The 16,899-nt window shown below is 36.4% G+C and overlaps 1 protein-coding gene across 8 annotated transcripts in view; it reads right to left on the bottom strand.

Annotated features, from left to right (window-relative positions):
- The window catches only part of trio (trio Rho guanine nucleotide exchange factor), a 50,503-nt gene that overhangs the window by 4,712 nt on the left and 28,892 nt on the right, over window positions 1-16,899 (bottom strand). For all 8 annotated transcript variants that reach the window (XM_089467713.1, XM_089467714.1, XM_089467715.1 and 5 more), the window contains exons 7-10: window positions 15,512-15,833; window positions 15,381-15,438; window positions 6,322-6,427; window positions 5,966-6,202 (exon numbers count right to left, since the gene is read on the bottom strand). In XM_089467713.1, the coding sequence (XP_089323839.1) occupies window positions 5,966-6,202; window positions 6,322-6,427; window positions 15,381-15,438; window positions 15,512-15,833 (723 nt within the window). The remainder of the gene's footprint in view (window positions 1-5,965; window positions 6,203-6,321; window positions 6,428-15,380; window positions 15,439-15,511; window positions 15,834-16,899) is intronic.

Here is a 16,899-nt window from a genome sequence, read left to right as displayed (position 1 = left end):
ATAATATTTTTTTATCAATATTATTTATTTATTTATTAATTATTATGATTATTATTATTATTATTATTTTTTTTTTTTTGCAAAAATATTATTTTAAGTTTTATACAAAGAGAAGTTTTTTTTTTAAGAAGTACCCTAATTCGAGAGTCCACTGTATGCAAAAATATGCAATTGTTTAGTGTTTATTCTTTGAGATATTCTCACATTTTTAGTACGTTATTTGCGTATTCGTCAATAATCAAATTTTTGTATTTCATTTTCATTTCAATGGGAAATTTATTTACTTTTCTAAACAAAGTTATTGAATCAGAGATTTATTTTTAAGGTTTATTTCTCATATATAAAAATCAACTAACAAAAATGTTTAAGCAATAATCATTGCATACATAGGCTTAAAGGCAAAAGCTGTCAAATGGTAAACACAATATACACTGAGCCAATATTTGTTGACTTTTGTCAGCTTGCAAATTGCAGATAAAAATTGTGTAAAAAGCGCTTGTTGCCTTTTGGGTTTCTTTTAGGTTCAAAGTGTGTATATATATGAATATACATATATAGTTTGAGATATATATATATTCATAACACCGTATTTTTGCCTGCTTTTGTGTATTTTGCGATAAGATTTGCGTTTGACCAAGCCACGAGTCATCAGCGTCTGAAATTACGTGTATTTTGCTTGAGGTGTATTACGATATTTTCTTATAGAATGCTATATGAATAAATATACCCTGTATATTGAAACTGGTTTTTAGATGTAGTAGAATAAGCAAGGGGTATAAAACATAAACAACATTGTTCAGCGTATAAGATCCTTAGACATTTCACAAACTTGGGCACATTTTCGACATCAACTAGAAACTTTGAAATCAGATTTCTGGCATCAGATTAAAATCTAGCAAATAAGTATTCAGAGTAAGCTTTAACCGAAATGTTTTTTGACTTTATATCTCATGATCCAGACACAGGTCAATGCTTATTTATGTCGTTTTTTCTTTACAAAACTTCACTTTTGTTCAACTACATTTCGTCATTTAGGTCATTTACGGTATTTGCCAGTCAGGCATAAACACAGTATCCCATTAATTTTAGGGTATTTGTTAGTCACACACAGTCGACTACCTTTCTAGAAGGTTTTAAAAACAGTTTCTCACAATATTTCTTCTTTTTCACACGCACATCCGACAACATTTCTACACTTCTAAATAAACTTAGGGTATCTGCTAGTCACACACAATTCGACTATGCACTTTTGCTTGCATTTCGCTGCATTTCAGACTTACGAATAGGCGCAGAAAGCAGCTCATCGCACGTGTTTATATTTTTCAATATTTCGCTTTTATTTATGAATTTTATTTTTATCTCCTCTTCCTTCTCGCGCTTCTTCCTCTTCTTTATCTGGCTATCACGCGCCGATTTCGTATAATAGTCTATAATAAAATTTTAATTTTTCAGCGTTGCTGTTGCACTCTTTATAAGGATTGGGGATCTGTTTGTCATTTTGACAAGAGCCCAAATTCATGACACGAAACGAACTGCACATCCGAACGCCAACTAAATAACTAACTGACTATATGACCTGTGTGTAGTTGGTACGCATAATTTGTATGTGTGTTTGTGTTTGTGTTTGTACTCATACACACGCACACAATTTCGCTCACAACACACTCAAGCACACCCGCACAGCAATCAAAGAAACTCTCAATCAACGCTTCGCAAATTGTGGACAAGCGTTAAAATAATTGTATTGAATATACAATTGAGCAAGCAGACAGAGAGAGAGCCCGAGGGAGACTAAGAGAGAAAGAGAGAGGGTGAGAGTGTAGGGTGTAGAGTGCCGAGCGAGAGTGAGAAGAAAGAGCGCGCGGTTCTTACATAGGCTTGTCGCTTTTATTGTGTGTATAAATTCTTAAACGCATACATTAAAAAACACCTACAATATCAAAGAAAATATACTAGAAAACAATGAGCGACTAACTTATACCCTGGAAAATGCTAAGCAATTTCCAAATCTACAAATTTTTCAATCTATGGGAAGTTTGTAATTTAAGTTAAGTTAATAATAATAAAATATCGAAAATTTTACTAAGCAAATTTTTGGCCAGACTAACAAATATCCTAGATGAAAACATACACACCTTAAAACTTATATCAAACAGATACAACTAATAAAATACTAATATGAAAGCAACTCACAAGCAAAATGCTTCTTAACAAGCATATACCCTGTAATTTGTTTGATAATGTTTTATTCAAGATATACAGCACTCTTTAACTATCGCACACCCCGTAAATCAATAAGTTTACAACTGATTAATAATTATAATGATTGTATATCATTATCATTATCATCATATCAGCATTTGTTTGAAAGGGTGAAAAGCGGTAACAATTCATAAAATAAAATTCAACATAAATTAATATACAGAGCAAACATTTTAATGTATAAATATTCATAATACCCTGGTTTATGCATTGACCCCTTAGCAGCATTAAATTTGTATTATTTAATCAGTTTGAGTATGTCAAGCATCGAAGTGCCCTTCGTCATAATATACCCTGTATAAATAATATAGTTTAAGTGCTTTTACGACAATTTAGTGGCAGAAGAGTTAAGTAATTCTGAGTGGAAATAAATGCAAGTACTTTGAAGACTATTTTAAAAACAGCTTGGGGCCCTTTCTTGCTGTTGAATCACTTAAACAAATTGAAGTTCTATGGAATTGGCGCACTTGAAGGTCAGACATTTAATTCGTGCGTTTTCCTAATTGGATTATGCGATTCTGATAAGAGCAAGCATTGAATTTAACATGGATAATGAAGAACGTTGCCAAATGCGTTTGCCACCGCGTCTAATTAGGTCAAGAGGGTGGCCTGTAGCGGGGCGTGGCAGCTACTCAAGGCGAAGTTTGCAATTGGCTGATGTCAGAGCGAAAAAAAAGAGAACGAAAACAAGAACAGGAACAAGGGACTATTAAAATTTAATGGATATGTAAATATATAAATAAGAAATATAACTTTGGGCAGGGGCAACTAAACAAAGGTAAGACAGCCTGAAAACCCAATTGCCAATTGTTTCCAAAAAGTAAAACGAGTTAACACACAGCAACAACAATGCATCGATAATAATAATACTATACAAATATGCTAGCCGACCTAACTGGGTTAACAACAATAAGTTCACACCCCTGTTCCGAAAGACAGATAAACAAACAGACGGAAAAGCAACAAAAACTCAAAAGCAAAACAGAAAAAAAAAAAACAAATTTTAAATTCAAAATAGCAACAAAAAGAAATGAAAAAAAAAACCAAGCAAAAATTTTTACAAGGTAATGCGAATTTACATTAAATTCAGCTAATAAGCCATAAAATAGAAAATGAGCGAGAGACAGACTGGGAGCAAGAGAGCGAAGGGGAGGGATAAAAGAAAAACAGACACAGACGACATTAAATTTATTGATGAAAATGAAGGCAACGTCGTCTACGGCGTCCAAATGGCGACATAAGTCGCATTGCCGTCACACACACAAACACGCACAGACATACACATAGAGGCAGAGATAGAGAGAGAGAGGGGGGGAGAGCAGTCATTGCCTTGTCTTGTTAATGGCATCTAAAGACAATATGGCGACATTCAGCATTAGAGCATTTCTCAAGAGCTAATCGTAATGGATATGTCATTGATTTGCGCCCGAACTTCAACAAGTGTCCAAAAATATCAAAACCGAAATTGACAATCTCAATTGCAGAGTTTAAAAAAATGACCAACAGATACTCTATCTAAGATATCATTTAGATGAAATAAATATAAATAGTATAATATGGGAAAGATGGGATTGATTATATAAGGTAGAAAAAGGAGATAAGACATGAGTTGGAGGATTTAAGCTCGAAGAATGAAAATTCAATACAAGCAGAGAATATGTTACATATGAAAAGAGTTGAGGGGATTAAGGAGTAAGAGATTATCATATTAGATTAATGCACAAGAAGTTAAAAGAAGTAGAGTGAGATAAGTGGGAACTTCGGATTTAATTAAGTCATCTAATCAACTTGCTATGGTAATACACATATATCATACATTTTATCAAACTCAAATAAATCAATCTCCCCTAAAAATCATGTCATATGCCCTGCACATTCCCCACTCATTTACCCAAAGATCTCATAAGCCATATTCATCTCTGTGTATTTCTATTTTCAATTTAAATACCTGACTAAAGAATCAATATGTTCCCACATTAATTCTTCTGAATTCTCACAGTGGCCCACACACAAAAATATATTTTTTACTTTTCACATTTTCCCTCCATTGGCATGACAAATGGTGTTTTTCTTTTCACATTTCCGGCTAATAAAGCGCACAGAGATTTAGTGGCAACTTAGTCTAAAAGTAAAGTACACCAGACACAATGCAAATGAAGTGAGCAAACCACAGTCGAAGCACCTTAAAACCACCCTAACCACCCACCCACCCACTCATATACAACTAAATCTGAATGTGAAATTCAGCCACAAAGCGTTTTGCCAGCTAATTTGACTGCGCAAAATTTATGCGTCGTTTATTACGTGGTGTGTGTGTGTGTGTCTCTGTGTTGTTGTTATTGTTGTTGCTGTTCCTTATTGTAGCTGGCGTTGAGCATCCATCTAAGTATTCTTTCCTACCTCTGTCTGTCCTCCCTCGCCCGCATTGTCCAATCGCCTGCCCTCTCCCTCCATCCCACCCCATCGTCATTCTCAGTTGCTCTTGATGAGTGTGTAAACAATATAAAGTGGCGCATTTATGGGCAAGGTGGCACCACCCAACCGCCGACACCACCTGCTGAGATCTGCTTTATTTGCAATGCTTTCTAATTGAGCAAAGGCAACTCGTGCTCGGATTGCCCAAGCACAAGAGCTCCATGACGCGTCAGTCTGTGTGTGTGTGTGTGTGTGTGTGCGTGTGTGTGTCTGTGCCTTGCTTTTCTCTCTAGCTCTAGCCAGTGGCTGTGGCTGTGGCCGCTGCTGTGGCTACATCTGTGGCTGTGTTTGTGGCAACTGTTTTGATTTGTATTGGGAAATACACATTTAAACAAACATGCTAAAGACCAAAACAAACAAACACAAGCACACAAAGGCCACAAGATGCAAAGCAACAGCAACATCAACAGCCAAAAAATTCACAAACTGTTTATATATTGAGAGCACAGTTCTAAAGGAAACTGATGCGGCTGCTCGGGGATGCTGCTACGAGCCGTGTGCTTAGCATTAGAAATGAGTGCAAAGGCAAGAAGTGAATGGATTTCGTACTGCTCTAAAACTCTCTACGTGCACTTTGCTTTGAATGCGAAGAATTCATTAATTTAAACTGAAATGAAAATTTTTAAAATACTAAAATAGTTTCTTAAATAATTTCTAAGATAACTTTAAAGTCCCTTACACAAAAAAAAAAAAAAAAAAAAAAAAAATTTAATAACCCCATCATCGGCACTTAAAATTAACACACAAATAATTGCTATATTTTTCTTTTGTAATAAAATTTTTATGTGATTCTGATTTATATTTATATATTTTTAATTCTGATGAGTTTCTTGACTGAAGTCAATTAAATGAAAACATTAATTAATAAACCATCTTTAAAGACTTTTTCGGACAATAATAATTTCTATTTGAGAAACATTTTAAATGAATATTGTCTACTGTAGATTTGAGTAAAATCTATAATATATTTAATTTACCTAGGCTATAAATGCGAATATAATATATATTTATAGAAACCCATAAAACCACACACATATGTAGCTAACTATAGACAATACTTTAACCACAATATCGATATATGCACAAGGACAATACAAGAAAGATGTGGCCGAAAAAACCTCTGAGTGAGACTCTGATATATAAATACATATATACAGATGTTAAAAAAAAGAAGATATATATATATATATATATATATATATAAGTAAAACCACATTGAAACACTCACCAAATTGGCAGCGTTCTCCTTGAGATCCTTGGGATATGCGGGCGGTCCATTGGCAATCAAATGCGGCTCCTGTATGGGCTTCATGGGCGGTGGCAGCTCCAAGCCGGCCTCCTCCTCGGCCTCAAAGTCCGGTTGCTGTGCGCTTACATTGGGGAATTGCGATGGCAATTGGCCAACGCTTCCGCTGGCGCCGCTGCTCGTCTGCTCGGCAAGCTCCTCGGTGTGCTTCTGTGTTAGCTAGAAAGCAGAAAGCGTTTTATATTATATGTATATTGAAGCATTTATTATATTAATCTATATGGTATTTTAAACATATATATAGATAAATATTATTGTGTGTTATAAATAATACTCACTCTCAGATTCTTCTCCGAGGGCTTCTTCAAGAGCGCCTTCTCATTGGGTGATTTCTCCACTTTGCTCTGCGAGAGCTTACGCAGCGGCTGCGGTATCCATTTGCGCCTGCAAGGGATAACGAGAAAAGCGAAAGAAAATCCATGATTATTTATTACACTTGGATCTAGCGAATCGAAGGGATCAGTTTTACAGGAACATGCGTATCGCGGTGGCATTGTGCACGAGCTCATCCATTGTGCCACTTTGCTGTTTGTGGGTGTATGTGCGTATGCGTGTGTGTGTGTGTGCGCGCGCGTTGGGGAGAACGCGTCGTATACGCAATTAAAAGTAAAACACCCGACCCCTTGGCAAATTGGCTGTCCAGCTGCGTAGCCGACATGAGACTGTCGCCAATAGCACAGCAGCATATCTCTTTGTCGCCGCCGACGCCGACGCCAACGCCATTCGCACAGTGTGGCCAAGTTCATGGCACACGGCCAGCGGGAGTGAGCGAGAGAGAGAGAGAGCGTGCACTCATTGCCACTCAATTTATTGCGTTCCCCCTGAATATTTTGCTGTATATACACTTCATGCCTTCTGAATATCTCGTTGGTCACATTTAAAAAATGCTTTGTTTTATGATTGCAGCTTCTGCTTCTTCGTTCTTTAAAGCTCTTATCATAAAATTTTCGTTTCTTTTGATAACGATTTTCATTCACTTTTTATGCGTGAAGTTAGCATCTTTTTTTTATGTGCTCAAGAACCAATTTTGTTTAATTTTCAATTATTAACTTTATGTGGGTCAGTTATCAAACCTTCTTTAATGACGCGGGCAACTGTCAGATGCTATTAAAAACCGGTAGTATTTTTCAATGTTTGGCATTTTAAGGACTTTGAGTGAGGAGAGAAGACTGTTTGGGATTATTTATGGTATATAGCTTGATTAAATAGTCAGTAATAAGGATATTACTGAGTTTCTACTCTCTCTCGTTCTGGTATATTAAAAGTTTCTCAAAAATATTTATATTATTGTGAAACAATTTTTTCTAAGCTCTTACTTTATTTATTGTTTTCTATCTTCTATTTTTCTGCAGATTCCACTACCTAATGTCAGCATTCATTTCTGCCTTCTGTAAACCTTTTACCTCATTTCCTATAGATATTTTCCTTGAATTTTTATCTCTTTCTACTGTCATTTTCTATTAAGGGTCTCTCTCTCTCTACTATTTTTTCGTTAGCTCTCAGCTTTAAGTTTTCTGCCTCATTTTTAATCAATATTTCTTCTCTTCGTCTATTTAAAGACTTTTCACTTTTCGTCTTCGTCTGTATATGAAAAATCCTTTTCACTTGCTCGCTCAAACTCTTTCTCTCTTCATTTCTCAATGTCCCTCTATTTGAACTACTAAAGCTATTCTCATGGTCCATCGCCTATTCATGCATTTGACCAGCCTGTCAAGTTCATAAATTTCATTTACTTTACACAAAATCCCATTTTGTTTATGACTCAAATTGTGGTCTTTAGGGCCAGAAAATAAATTTATGTATTTCTATACATGTATAAATATAAATATAGGTTTATAATTAGCTTCAACCGCATTAGGGACATTTCATGTAATGCAATGTGGGCATGGTTGTGGTTAAAACACAAAGCGAGCGTACATTTTGCGGTAAAAGATTATTAAACAAGAGAAAAACAAAAATAATAAAGCATTACAAGCTCTATGCGCATTAGCCCCAAAGTTCAAGAGTCATTAACCTGACTAACGTTTGCGTGACCTGTTCCTTAGCCTAACTGAGCTGTTGAAAAATTTATGAACAATGTAAGTAAGTGACATATCTATAAATGAACTAGAAAAAATTATAGACAGAGGACATTTTCCTATCTCTGTGAACAGGTCTTCCTCTTTGCTTACTATAATAACTGTCATTGTTAGTTAAAGCAGGATGTTTTGCTTTCAAGCACGTTGCATACTACGCGGCGCTTGCAGCCCACATCAGCTGGAACAGCGAAGATAGGCGGGGGAGGGGGTCTATATGGCATGGCTAGCGACGCCTTTCAAGCAGCGTAACATAATTCAAAGTAAAAATAAACATTGACACCGATAACAGGGCAAGGGCGAAAGAGAGCGTATACGATAGAGCGACAGAGAGAGAGAGAGAGAGAGAGTGAGAGAATGAGGCAGGCAGCTAGGTTCCTGGAAATAGTATTTAATTTATTACGTGCTCGTTCACGTTCAAAATTCATTTCGCTGATGTAATGTTTTAGGCAAATAAGCAACGTTTAATACACATGCACACACATGTATGCATATACATGTGGGCGTGTGTGTGAGGCGGAACCTGCGTATTAATGAGTTCGCCCTAAAGTATGCAACAGCGCCCAAACTGTATAGAGGAGCTGTACATATATGTGTGTGTATGTATGTGAGTGTGTGTTTGAGTATGTGCCTATCTGTGTGTTTGTATGTTTGCACACTGGCAAATGTGTCCATTTAGCTCATTGGAGCTGGCTGGCACACGCTGTCCACGCCATCGCCCCTCGGCCAGCCCCGCGCTTCCGGTCTGCACTCCCACTGCACAAATAAACGCGCTTATTGACAGAGCGCTTGAGACAAAGGCTAGCTAGAAGGTAAGCAGGTCCTTCCACAGGCCAGCCACGCTCGGCCTGACAATAATCTATATTCATGTTCGGAGCTTGACTCAATAACAACAGCAACAGCCCAAGCAGCAGCAACAACAATAAAAGAAATTGTTCGCTGGGCCGAGGCGAAATGCCCAATTAGTGTGCAAATATTGTGAAAGTATTTTGTAATTTATGTCCAACTAACTAACTGAAACTGAACAATTTGGCTAGCCATATAAGGTAGCAGATGTGGGACAGGCTTAAAAGGCCGCATAAACAAATGCATAAATTATTTAGGCTAAATGTATTGCATTAAGAGCAAATAAGTTAGAATAATATAACAATATTTATTATATCATATTATGGAGGCTTTGATATAAGACCAACTAATGGGGAAATGCTGAACAAGCATTTATACCTTATACATTGATAGATGTATCATGCTAATAAAACTCAACTTTTCTCTGAAGCAAGAATCAGAGATTATTGTGAAGTTTTCTTTTAATAACTGGCAGAACAAGAGTTCTTAAGCAAATGGCTTGATTTGAACGTATTATTTAAATGGAAACTATATGAAATAGCCAACAGAATCAAGGGATTCTAAGAATTCATCTTTATATAGCTAAAAAAAAGCAGCTACACCAACTTAGTGTAGCTTACAAGGAAGTCGAGTTCACATGGAACATATAAACTAAAAGAAACTCTAGCTGATGAATTACGAAAAAAAAAATTGAAATAAAATAGCAATGAAATAAATTTTCATCATAATATATATGAAATTGATTGAGTCAAAATGCGACAATCTTATAATTGCTGGTCAAAAATATGGAAAGCTTATTGCGATCGTGATAAGATTGTCATGAAATATTCTTATCTAGCAATTGAATTTCAAACGAAAAGTTAATTACAAACAAGGCACTTCAAAGCCTGCAAATTCGTAATTACATGTGGCTGATTAGTTGTGTGGCGGGAGCGTAAGAAAAATAAATAATTTGACCGCAGTGCGTATGATTAATGCACAAACTCTATATGCATTATACCATATATATGTACATATATATATCTGTACGTATTTATATAGAACATATATAATGTTCTCAATTGTCGCTTATCAGCAATGACGACTCCACTGTTCCAGCTGCAACACATGCTGACTAATCCACATTGCTTACAGGGAGTTCCCACCCCCTTTCTTCACAAAAGAAGAGAATCCATATATATATATATACATGATTGAAGAGCTTATGAGAATCTAAAGGCAATTGCAATCGGACAACATGCGAAAAACAGGTTTCGCTTGGAGCAATTAATGCAAACATCTGTGTGAAATATTAAGCCGGTTTACAACCCGGCTAGAAATTGTTCCTCTATTAACTCGGGCAGCGACAGATAGTTAGGGGTTTTTCACAACAGCGGGTAGCACGCGATAGTAGCTGGAAGTTCCCATCGGCTCAATTTTAATAAATCATCTCTTTGTATATTTTCAATTTTTAACTTGTAATTACTCTGAAATATTCCGAATATTTCCGTCTCATTAAATTTGAGAGTGTGCCATATATTGCTATACCTATTTATAAACCTGTTGCAGTTAATAAAATTGTAATGCAGTTTCTCTTAAGTCTCATGTAAGTTGGTTTAAAGCAGGATTCTAGTAACTCAAATATTTCTCAAGCTATAGAGTAGAGAGCTTCAGAGCCCTAGTAATTTTTTAAAAGATTTTAGAGCAATTTTCTTAAATGAAATGTAAGCCATCTTTTGCTCTATAAATTTAATTTTGCTACAAATATTTGAAAAACTTGGTAAATTTCGGGAATGAAACTATATCACCCAGCTTTTCCAGCTCTTTTTTTTGCTTTTTTTGGTATCTTCAATTTAGGTTAAAAACTTTCATTTTCTCTTTTTTAATGCACTTTAGGGCTAGGTAAATTCTCTTTGTATTTTCCTGTATTTATTTATAGAGCAAAACGTGCTTGGCTCAATTGAGACAACATATATATTTATATATATATATACATTGTATCCATAAACAGTATATAAACAGATATCAACGGCAGCAGACGACGCGGACAATAAATCAACTATATATATACATATATATATATAAATTTATTTATATTTTTTTTTGGATTGAGTCGCGACTCACAACACTAGACTACCAACATTTTTATGCTTAGTCACTTTTTGGATAACGTTGCACAAACAAAAACAACCAAAATAAAATAAGACATATATATGTGTTATATATTATATACATATATATAATTCACTGCTGATATTGATGGACGGAAGCGTCTTGGCTGCGATTGCATACAAGTGAAATTTTGTTGCTGTTCCAAATGGCGCTGAGCACACACTCACACACAGACTCACTCACACTCACCCACACACGCACACGCTCACACACGATAAAATAGCGAATGGGCATCTAATTGAACGTGAGGCCAAACGCACAGTTTGGATTACAGCAGAGTCAAACAAAGGCTGTGCATTGTGCCGCACTGAGCACTGAATAAGCAGCGCCCACTTTTTCAGGGCATCTGATTGTACTACTAGCTACGGCAAATATGTAAAGAATTTACCAAATTTATGGACTGTCGATTAAAGCTGACAGTTGCTGGCGTTATGGCTGATCGCAATCAGAGCGCATGCCGCTGATGAATAGTAAGCCTACAAATTAAATTGATTTGTGGTAATGGCATATCAAGTAATGCAGAATATTAGCCAAGTTTTAGCTTGGTCAACAAAAGCATATTGAATTTAGTGGCATCTAAGACAAATTTGGTAAAGCTGCAGCTGCAACGAGTAAGCACCGGCTCTTTGTCAAAGAGTCTAATGCAGCTCTATAACAACTCTTAATGCTCAATGCATTTTAATTGAACTCTACTTGTCATTGATTCAAGAGAATCTCTCAAGCAGGTGATTTGGTAACTGATCAAATTGTAGCGAAATTAAATTTAAATGGGTTTCTTATAATTATACAGATTACATTTTCAGATACTTTAAAGCATAACAGCTCAGCGATAACAGCATTTGCTGAAATGGGCTAAGAGAAGGGTTAACAGTCAGAAAATTTGAGCAGTTGCCAGGCGGCTTCAAGGGGGCAATAACAGATAAATATCGATCAGGGTATCTTATCACAGGGCCCAAGCAAATCAAAATCTTTAGCACCGGATTTACAAAACACGTCAACACAACAGCTGAACTACGCATTGAAAACTCACGACACTTTTCACAGGAATTGTGAAACACTTAGCGAAACTTTACCATGTTTTGGATTGATAATCGGCGTTCAGTGTGGGCGTTTGGGGCTCCACGGGTTCACAGCAGAAGCAGGCAAAGCCTTGCGTCTTTGAATGTTGATGAAGGGGCACTGTATTGACCTTGCCATTCGCATTGATATTTAATGAAATGGACTTAAAGAGCTGCGGCTGAGGCGGTTTGGGGCGCTCATGGATAGCCGAATAACGTTTTAATTGATTCACAGTTTCGATATTATTATTATCATTGTCATCGCTAATGAGATGACAAACGCGATAATCACTTATAGGCTTGGCACTGCCATTCCCGAAATGTGCACCGTTGTCCAAGCTCTTATCGGCAGCGCTATTGTTGTTGTTACACATGACTGATAACGGGCTGTGGCAGATATCTTAACACCAACAAACTATCTAAGACGAACGTCGCTTGTCTTTAGACAGTTCTACACAACACACACACTCTGCGTATACTCAACGTTGCGTTCCGGCGTTTCAAAAACAACTGAGCCAGAACATGGACAAGCTCTCTCTATAGCTCGAGCAGGCTTTCGCTTTCTGGAGAACCTCAACAGATATACAAATACATACACAAACATAGAGTGAGCGAAACCCTCTATTGTCCCTCTCTCTCTCTCACTCCGTCACTCTAGACACCTACACAAAGAGTATAAGTATAAATAAAAGCCAACTGTGAGCAACAGTTGAGCGTATTCGGGCTCTCAAAAAAAAAAAGTAACAACTGTAAAAGCAATGTACTCGTTTGATAGATACCCTGTAGTTGATATACCATTTCAATATATTTTTTAAATATTATAGATAACTATTAGAGGGTATTTAACTATCCATATACTATATAGATATATGAAATTTAAGATAACATGAAATTATTATTATTATTTTTTATTTTATTATCGGTTGGTATTAGTAATCTAATTATTCATCTACCTCTTATTAAAAATGTAAGGGAAATTCGACTTATTCTTATTAATAAGTTTTTTTCTGCTGAGCTATATAAATCCAGTGTATTACTATATATCTTCATCGATTCATCAATTTGATATTATTAATATACCCAACTTGCGAAATTTTAATCAACTAGGGTATGCATAAATAAAGTTCTTTCTACGTTTTCGGTTTTATGAGTATTTATCTTATTGTTGTTGTTGTTGCCTTTGTTGGTGTTGTGGTCGAGCTGCTCAGTGTAATGGGTTTATATCTTTATAGCTAGCACCCGAACCGCACACGACACGCGATTAAACAGCCAGCGCAAAATGTTAGTAAAGCTGCTATGAGCATTTAATAAACGAATAAATACTGGGAAATCTAATAAATTGATGAAATAGCTTAGTGCAGTTGCAAAACTAAATTAAATAAATCAAAAATAATAATAGAAAAATAAAAAAAATAATAATTAATATATAAGATTTTTTCTAGTAAAGAAAATAAAATGGATCATAATGCTATTATCTCTATTTTACTATCCACATAAAATATGTTTAGAATACTTTTTCTAAAGCCTGCTTAACACTTCAAGTATATATATTTAATCTCAGAATTTTATCGCATACTTTTATATTTCAACTAATCCACCATGACGCATAAGCCCCCGAAGCGGGCAAGAAGTGCATGATAAATCATTGCAGTGTAGCTGCGCAGCTTTTAAAGCATATTACAGAGAACTTTATACTACTATGCGACAATTACGTAAATGCGGCAATTTTGTTGTTGTTGTTGTGTTTATCGGGCTGAACAGCTCAGTGGCTCGCATTAGGTTTGAGCAATAGAACAGAAAGTTAGGGAGAGAGAGAGAGGGGGGGAGGGCAGTGAGTGCGAACTGATAAGTTTTATGACAAGCTTTTTCAATTGGTTTTTTATTTCGCTTTATTTATTTTCTTTTTTTTTTCCTACTTTTTTTTTTTTTTTGTTTACTTCATTTTGATTCCTTGACCAGCAGAAAGACAATCAACAATGCATGATAGCGATTATGTTTGCCTGTACGCACACACACACACACACACACACACACACACAAGCACTTTGATAAACTTGGCCAAAATAATTGCTAGCATTGTTATGAAACTAGCTGGAGGTTAAGGGCTTAGTACAGTTTGTTAGGGACATATGCACTTGGAGCAGAGAGAAGCTAAACGCTAGAAAGTTTACGAAATTTTGCTAATTGCTATTGTGTAGAAATTCTGTAGGGGATAAATTTCATTCTGTCCCTCCTATCCTCTATCACTCTCTCTCCTTCACTCTGTGACTAAGGTTTCATCAAACTACTTCACTCATATTCTGCAGCTCTCTGACTTTATAAACTCTCTTCAGTTCTCTCATGTTTCCAATGACTACTAGTATATATTGAACTTGCTTTGACTAAATTGCTGATTAGATATTTTGCGCTTATCTTCAATGTGAGAATGTGCCATTGGGCCAATAACTCTCAGCTATTTGACAGCAATTGCTAAATCAAAAAAAAAAAAAAAAAAAAAAAAAAAAGAATACGATTTCTTGGAGCTGAAGAAGGATTAGGAATAAAACAATCCTGGAATGCTTTTGTCTAACTTATCTAAATTCGTAAAGAAATTAATTCGGGGCTCAATTCCATGTCGTTATTAAAAAAGTTAATGCTTAGCTCAGCTTAAATATAAAAAAAAAAATAAATAAATAAAATTTAACAAATTTTAAATGAAATTTTCCTTAAGCTGCAATTTGCTCTCTTTCTCTCTCTCTCTCTCTTCTCTCAACACTGACAGAAAATCCTCGCTCAAGAAGTTTTACGACTACTCACAATATTCATATTAATGCTACATAAATAATATACTATGAATTCCCTCTGACAGGAGACGACAGCTCGACAATTTCCATGCAGTCGTCTACGACTCTATTTTGCAAGCCAACCCACTTTTCGTGATATTTGAGCTGGGCACATGTGCGACAATTGCGTTTAAATATTTAGAAGCTGTCAAAATCGTGGCCAAAGGCTTAAAGCTTTAACATGCCTCTGCTTATGGCCCGTTGAGCATTAATTATGCAACAGTCACTTAGAGAGTGACACGATCTAAAATGCTGACGTGGCCCAAAGGCCATAGTCAAGTCAAGACAAGTCAGCGTCAAGCTAAGTTGGCCAACAACTTTTTCCGAGCTGAGTTCTGTGAGACACGTTTGCATAGTAAAGCAGCCAAAATAGTTAGAAACTCACCCGCTAAAGCCGCGTCGCTTGGTCGACGAAGACAATGCATCCGCCTTGCCGCGATTCGCTAAAGTCAAAAGTAAATGAATTTAGTTTTGACAAGTTTGCTCAATCTGCATTTAGTTTCGCAAGCAACTCACCTTGATCCTGCATATCGTTTGGCTTCTGTGCGGCTCCTGTTCCAGTGGCTGCTGATGCGGCTGCCGTTGCTGTTGCTGCTCCACCGGACGAACCTTGCTTGTGAGCGCCTGGCGGCGGTTTGAGCACTGCAACGGGCACAAGACCCTCTTGTACAGCCGAATCGTCATGCTGTGGATTTAAACGGACCAAACAAAAGTCCGGCTCACTGGCTGTGGGCGGCTCGATAATCTCAACCTGCTGGCCCTTGCTAACGCTCAGCTCATTGCTGCCCGCACTGGCTATATAGTCAGCCACAACCCAGGTGGCCTCCTGATTGCCCAGCTGCAAGAGAAAGAAAGAGACAGAGAGAGTGTGAGATATGAGATATAAGTATTCTAAGCATGGATAGGAAATGGAAAAAATATGCATTTTAAAGAGACGAAATGCAGATGCTCTAATTCAATTGGAATATTTAATATTTACATTTTATTTTTAACATAATTTCTATATTTAGTTTTTAATAAAATAAAAATAGATATTACAATTGTATATAAAAATTTGATCTCAAGCAATTATTCCCAAGGAAGCCAGATAACAAGTAATCCTAGTCTAACGACCAGTTCTTGGAAAGCTTTTGCTTAATAAGTTCGATAAGAAGAAAATCCCAAGAAATTTTCTTTTAAATAACGACAAAATTCTCAATAAAATAAAATATTTTAAACGATTTTCACATAGCTAGGAAAAAAGTTCATTATAAGCTCCACAGTTCGTATAGATATAGAATATATATATACACATGATGCACTCAAAGAACTCGTCTCTGGGTAACATCTCTTATGACTAAGCTTCAATGCCCTTAGCGAGTGTATAAAGATGATGCTGATGCTGTTGATGGACACAAACACAAACACACACACAGACATACACACACAAGAGACATAAGTGCATCCATTGGAGCGAGTGGACAGCGACCATGCCAAGTGTCGAAGGGCAAGGGCAAAGCGGGCGATTTTATTGATTTAATTTGTGCGGTTTTCGTCAGCTGCAGGCGACACACACACACACACACACATAGTAACACACTCATTGTGTGTATATGACTATGTGACCCACAGCAAGGACTCGCTTGAACACATACTCGAAATAGGAAAAAAAATAAGCAGCAGGCGACCTCCAAACGCAGCTCAAGGATCATTTGCCAACAGAAGCCGAACTAATTAGAAAACAATTCCCAGCAGCCACGCCCCATGGCTCAAGTGGCAAGATGTCAGCATCGATTAGCAGCAACATAATGTTTATTCATAATTTAACGCTTTATTAATTTACATGACAGCTAGAAGAAGAAGAAGAAGAAGAAGAAGAAGAAGAAGAAGAGGAAGCAGAGTTAGCTGTGTTGGAATTTTCGAGC

Source organism: Drosophila arizonae, chromosome 4, assembly GCF_054131065.1.
Source record: "Drosophila arizonae isolate 15081-1271.41 chromosome 4, UAZ_ARI_1.0, whole genome shotgun sequence".
Lineage (NCBI taxonomy): Eukaryota > Metazoa > Arthropoda > Insecta > Diptera > Drosophilidae > Drosophila > Drosophila arizonae.
This window is presented reverse-complemented; position numbering and strand designations above follow the sequence as displayed.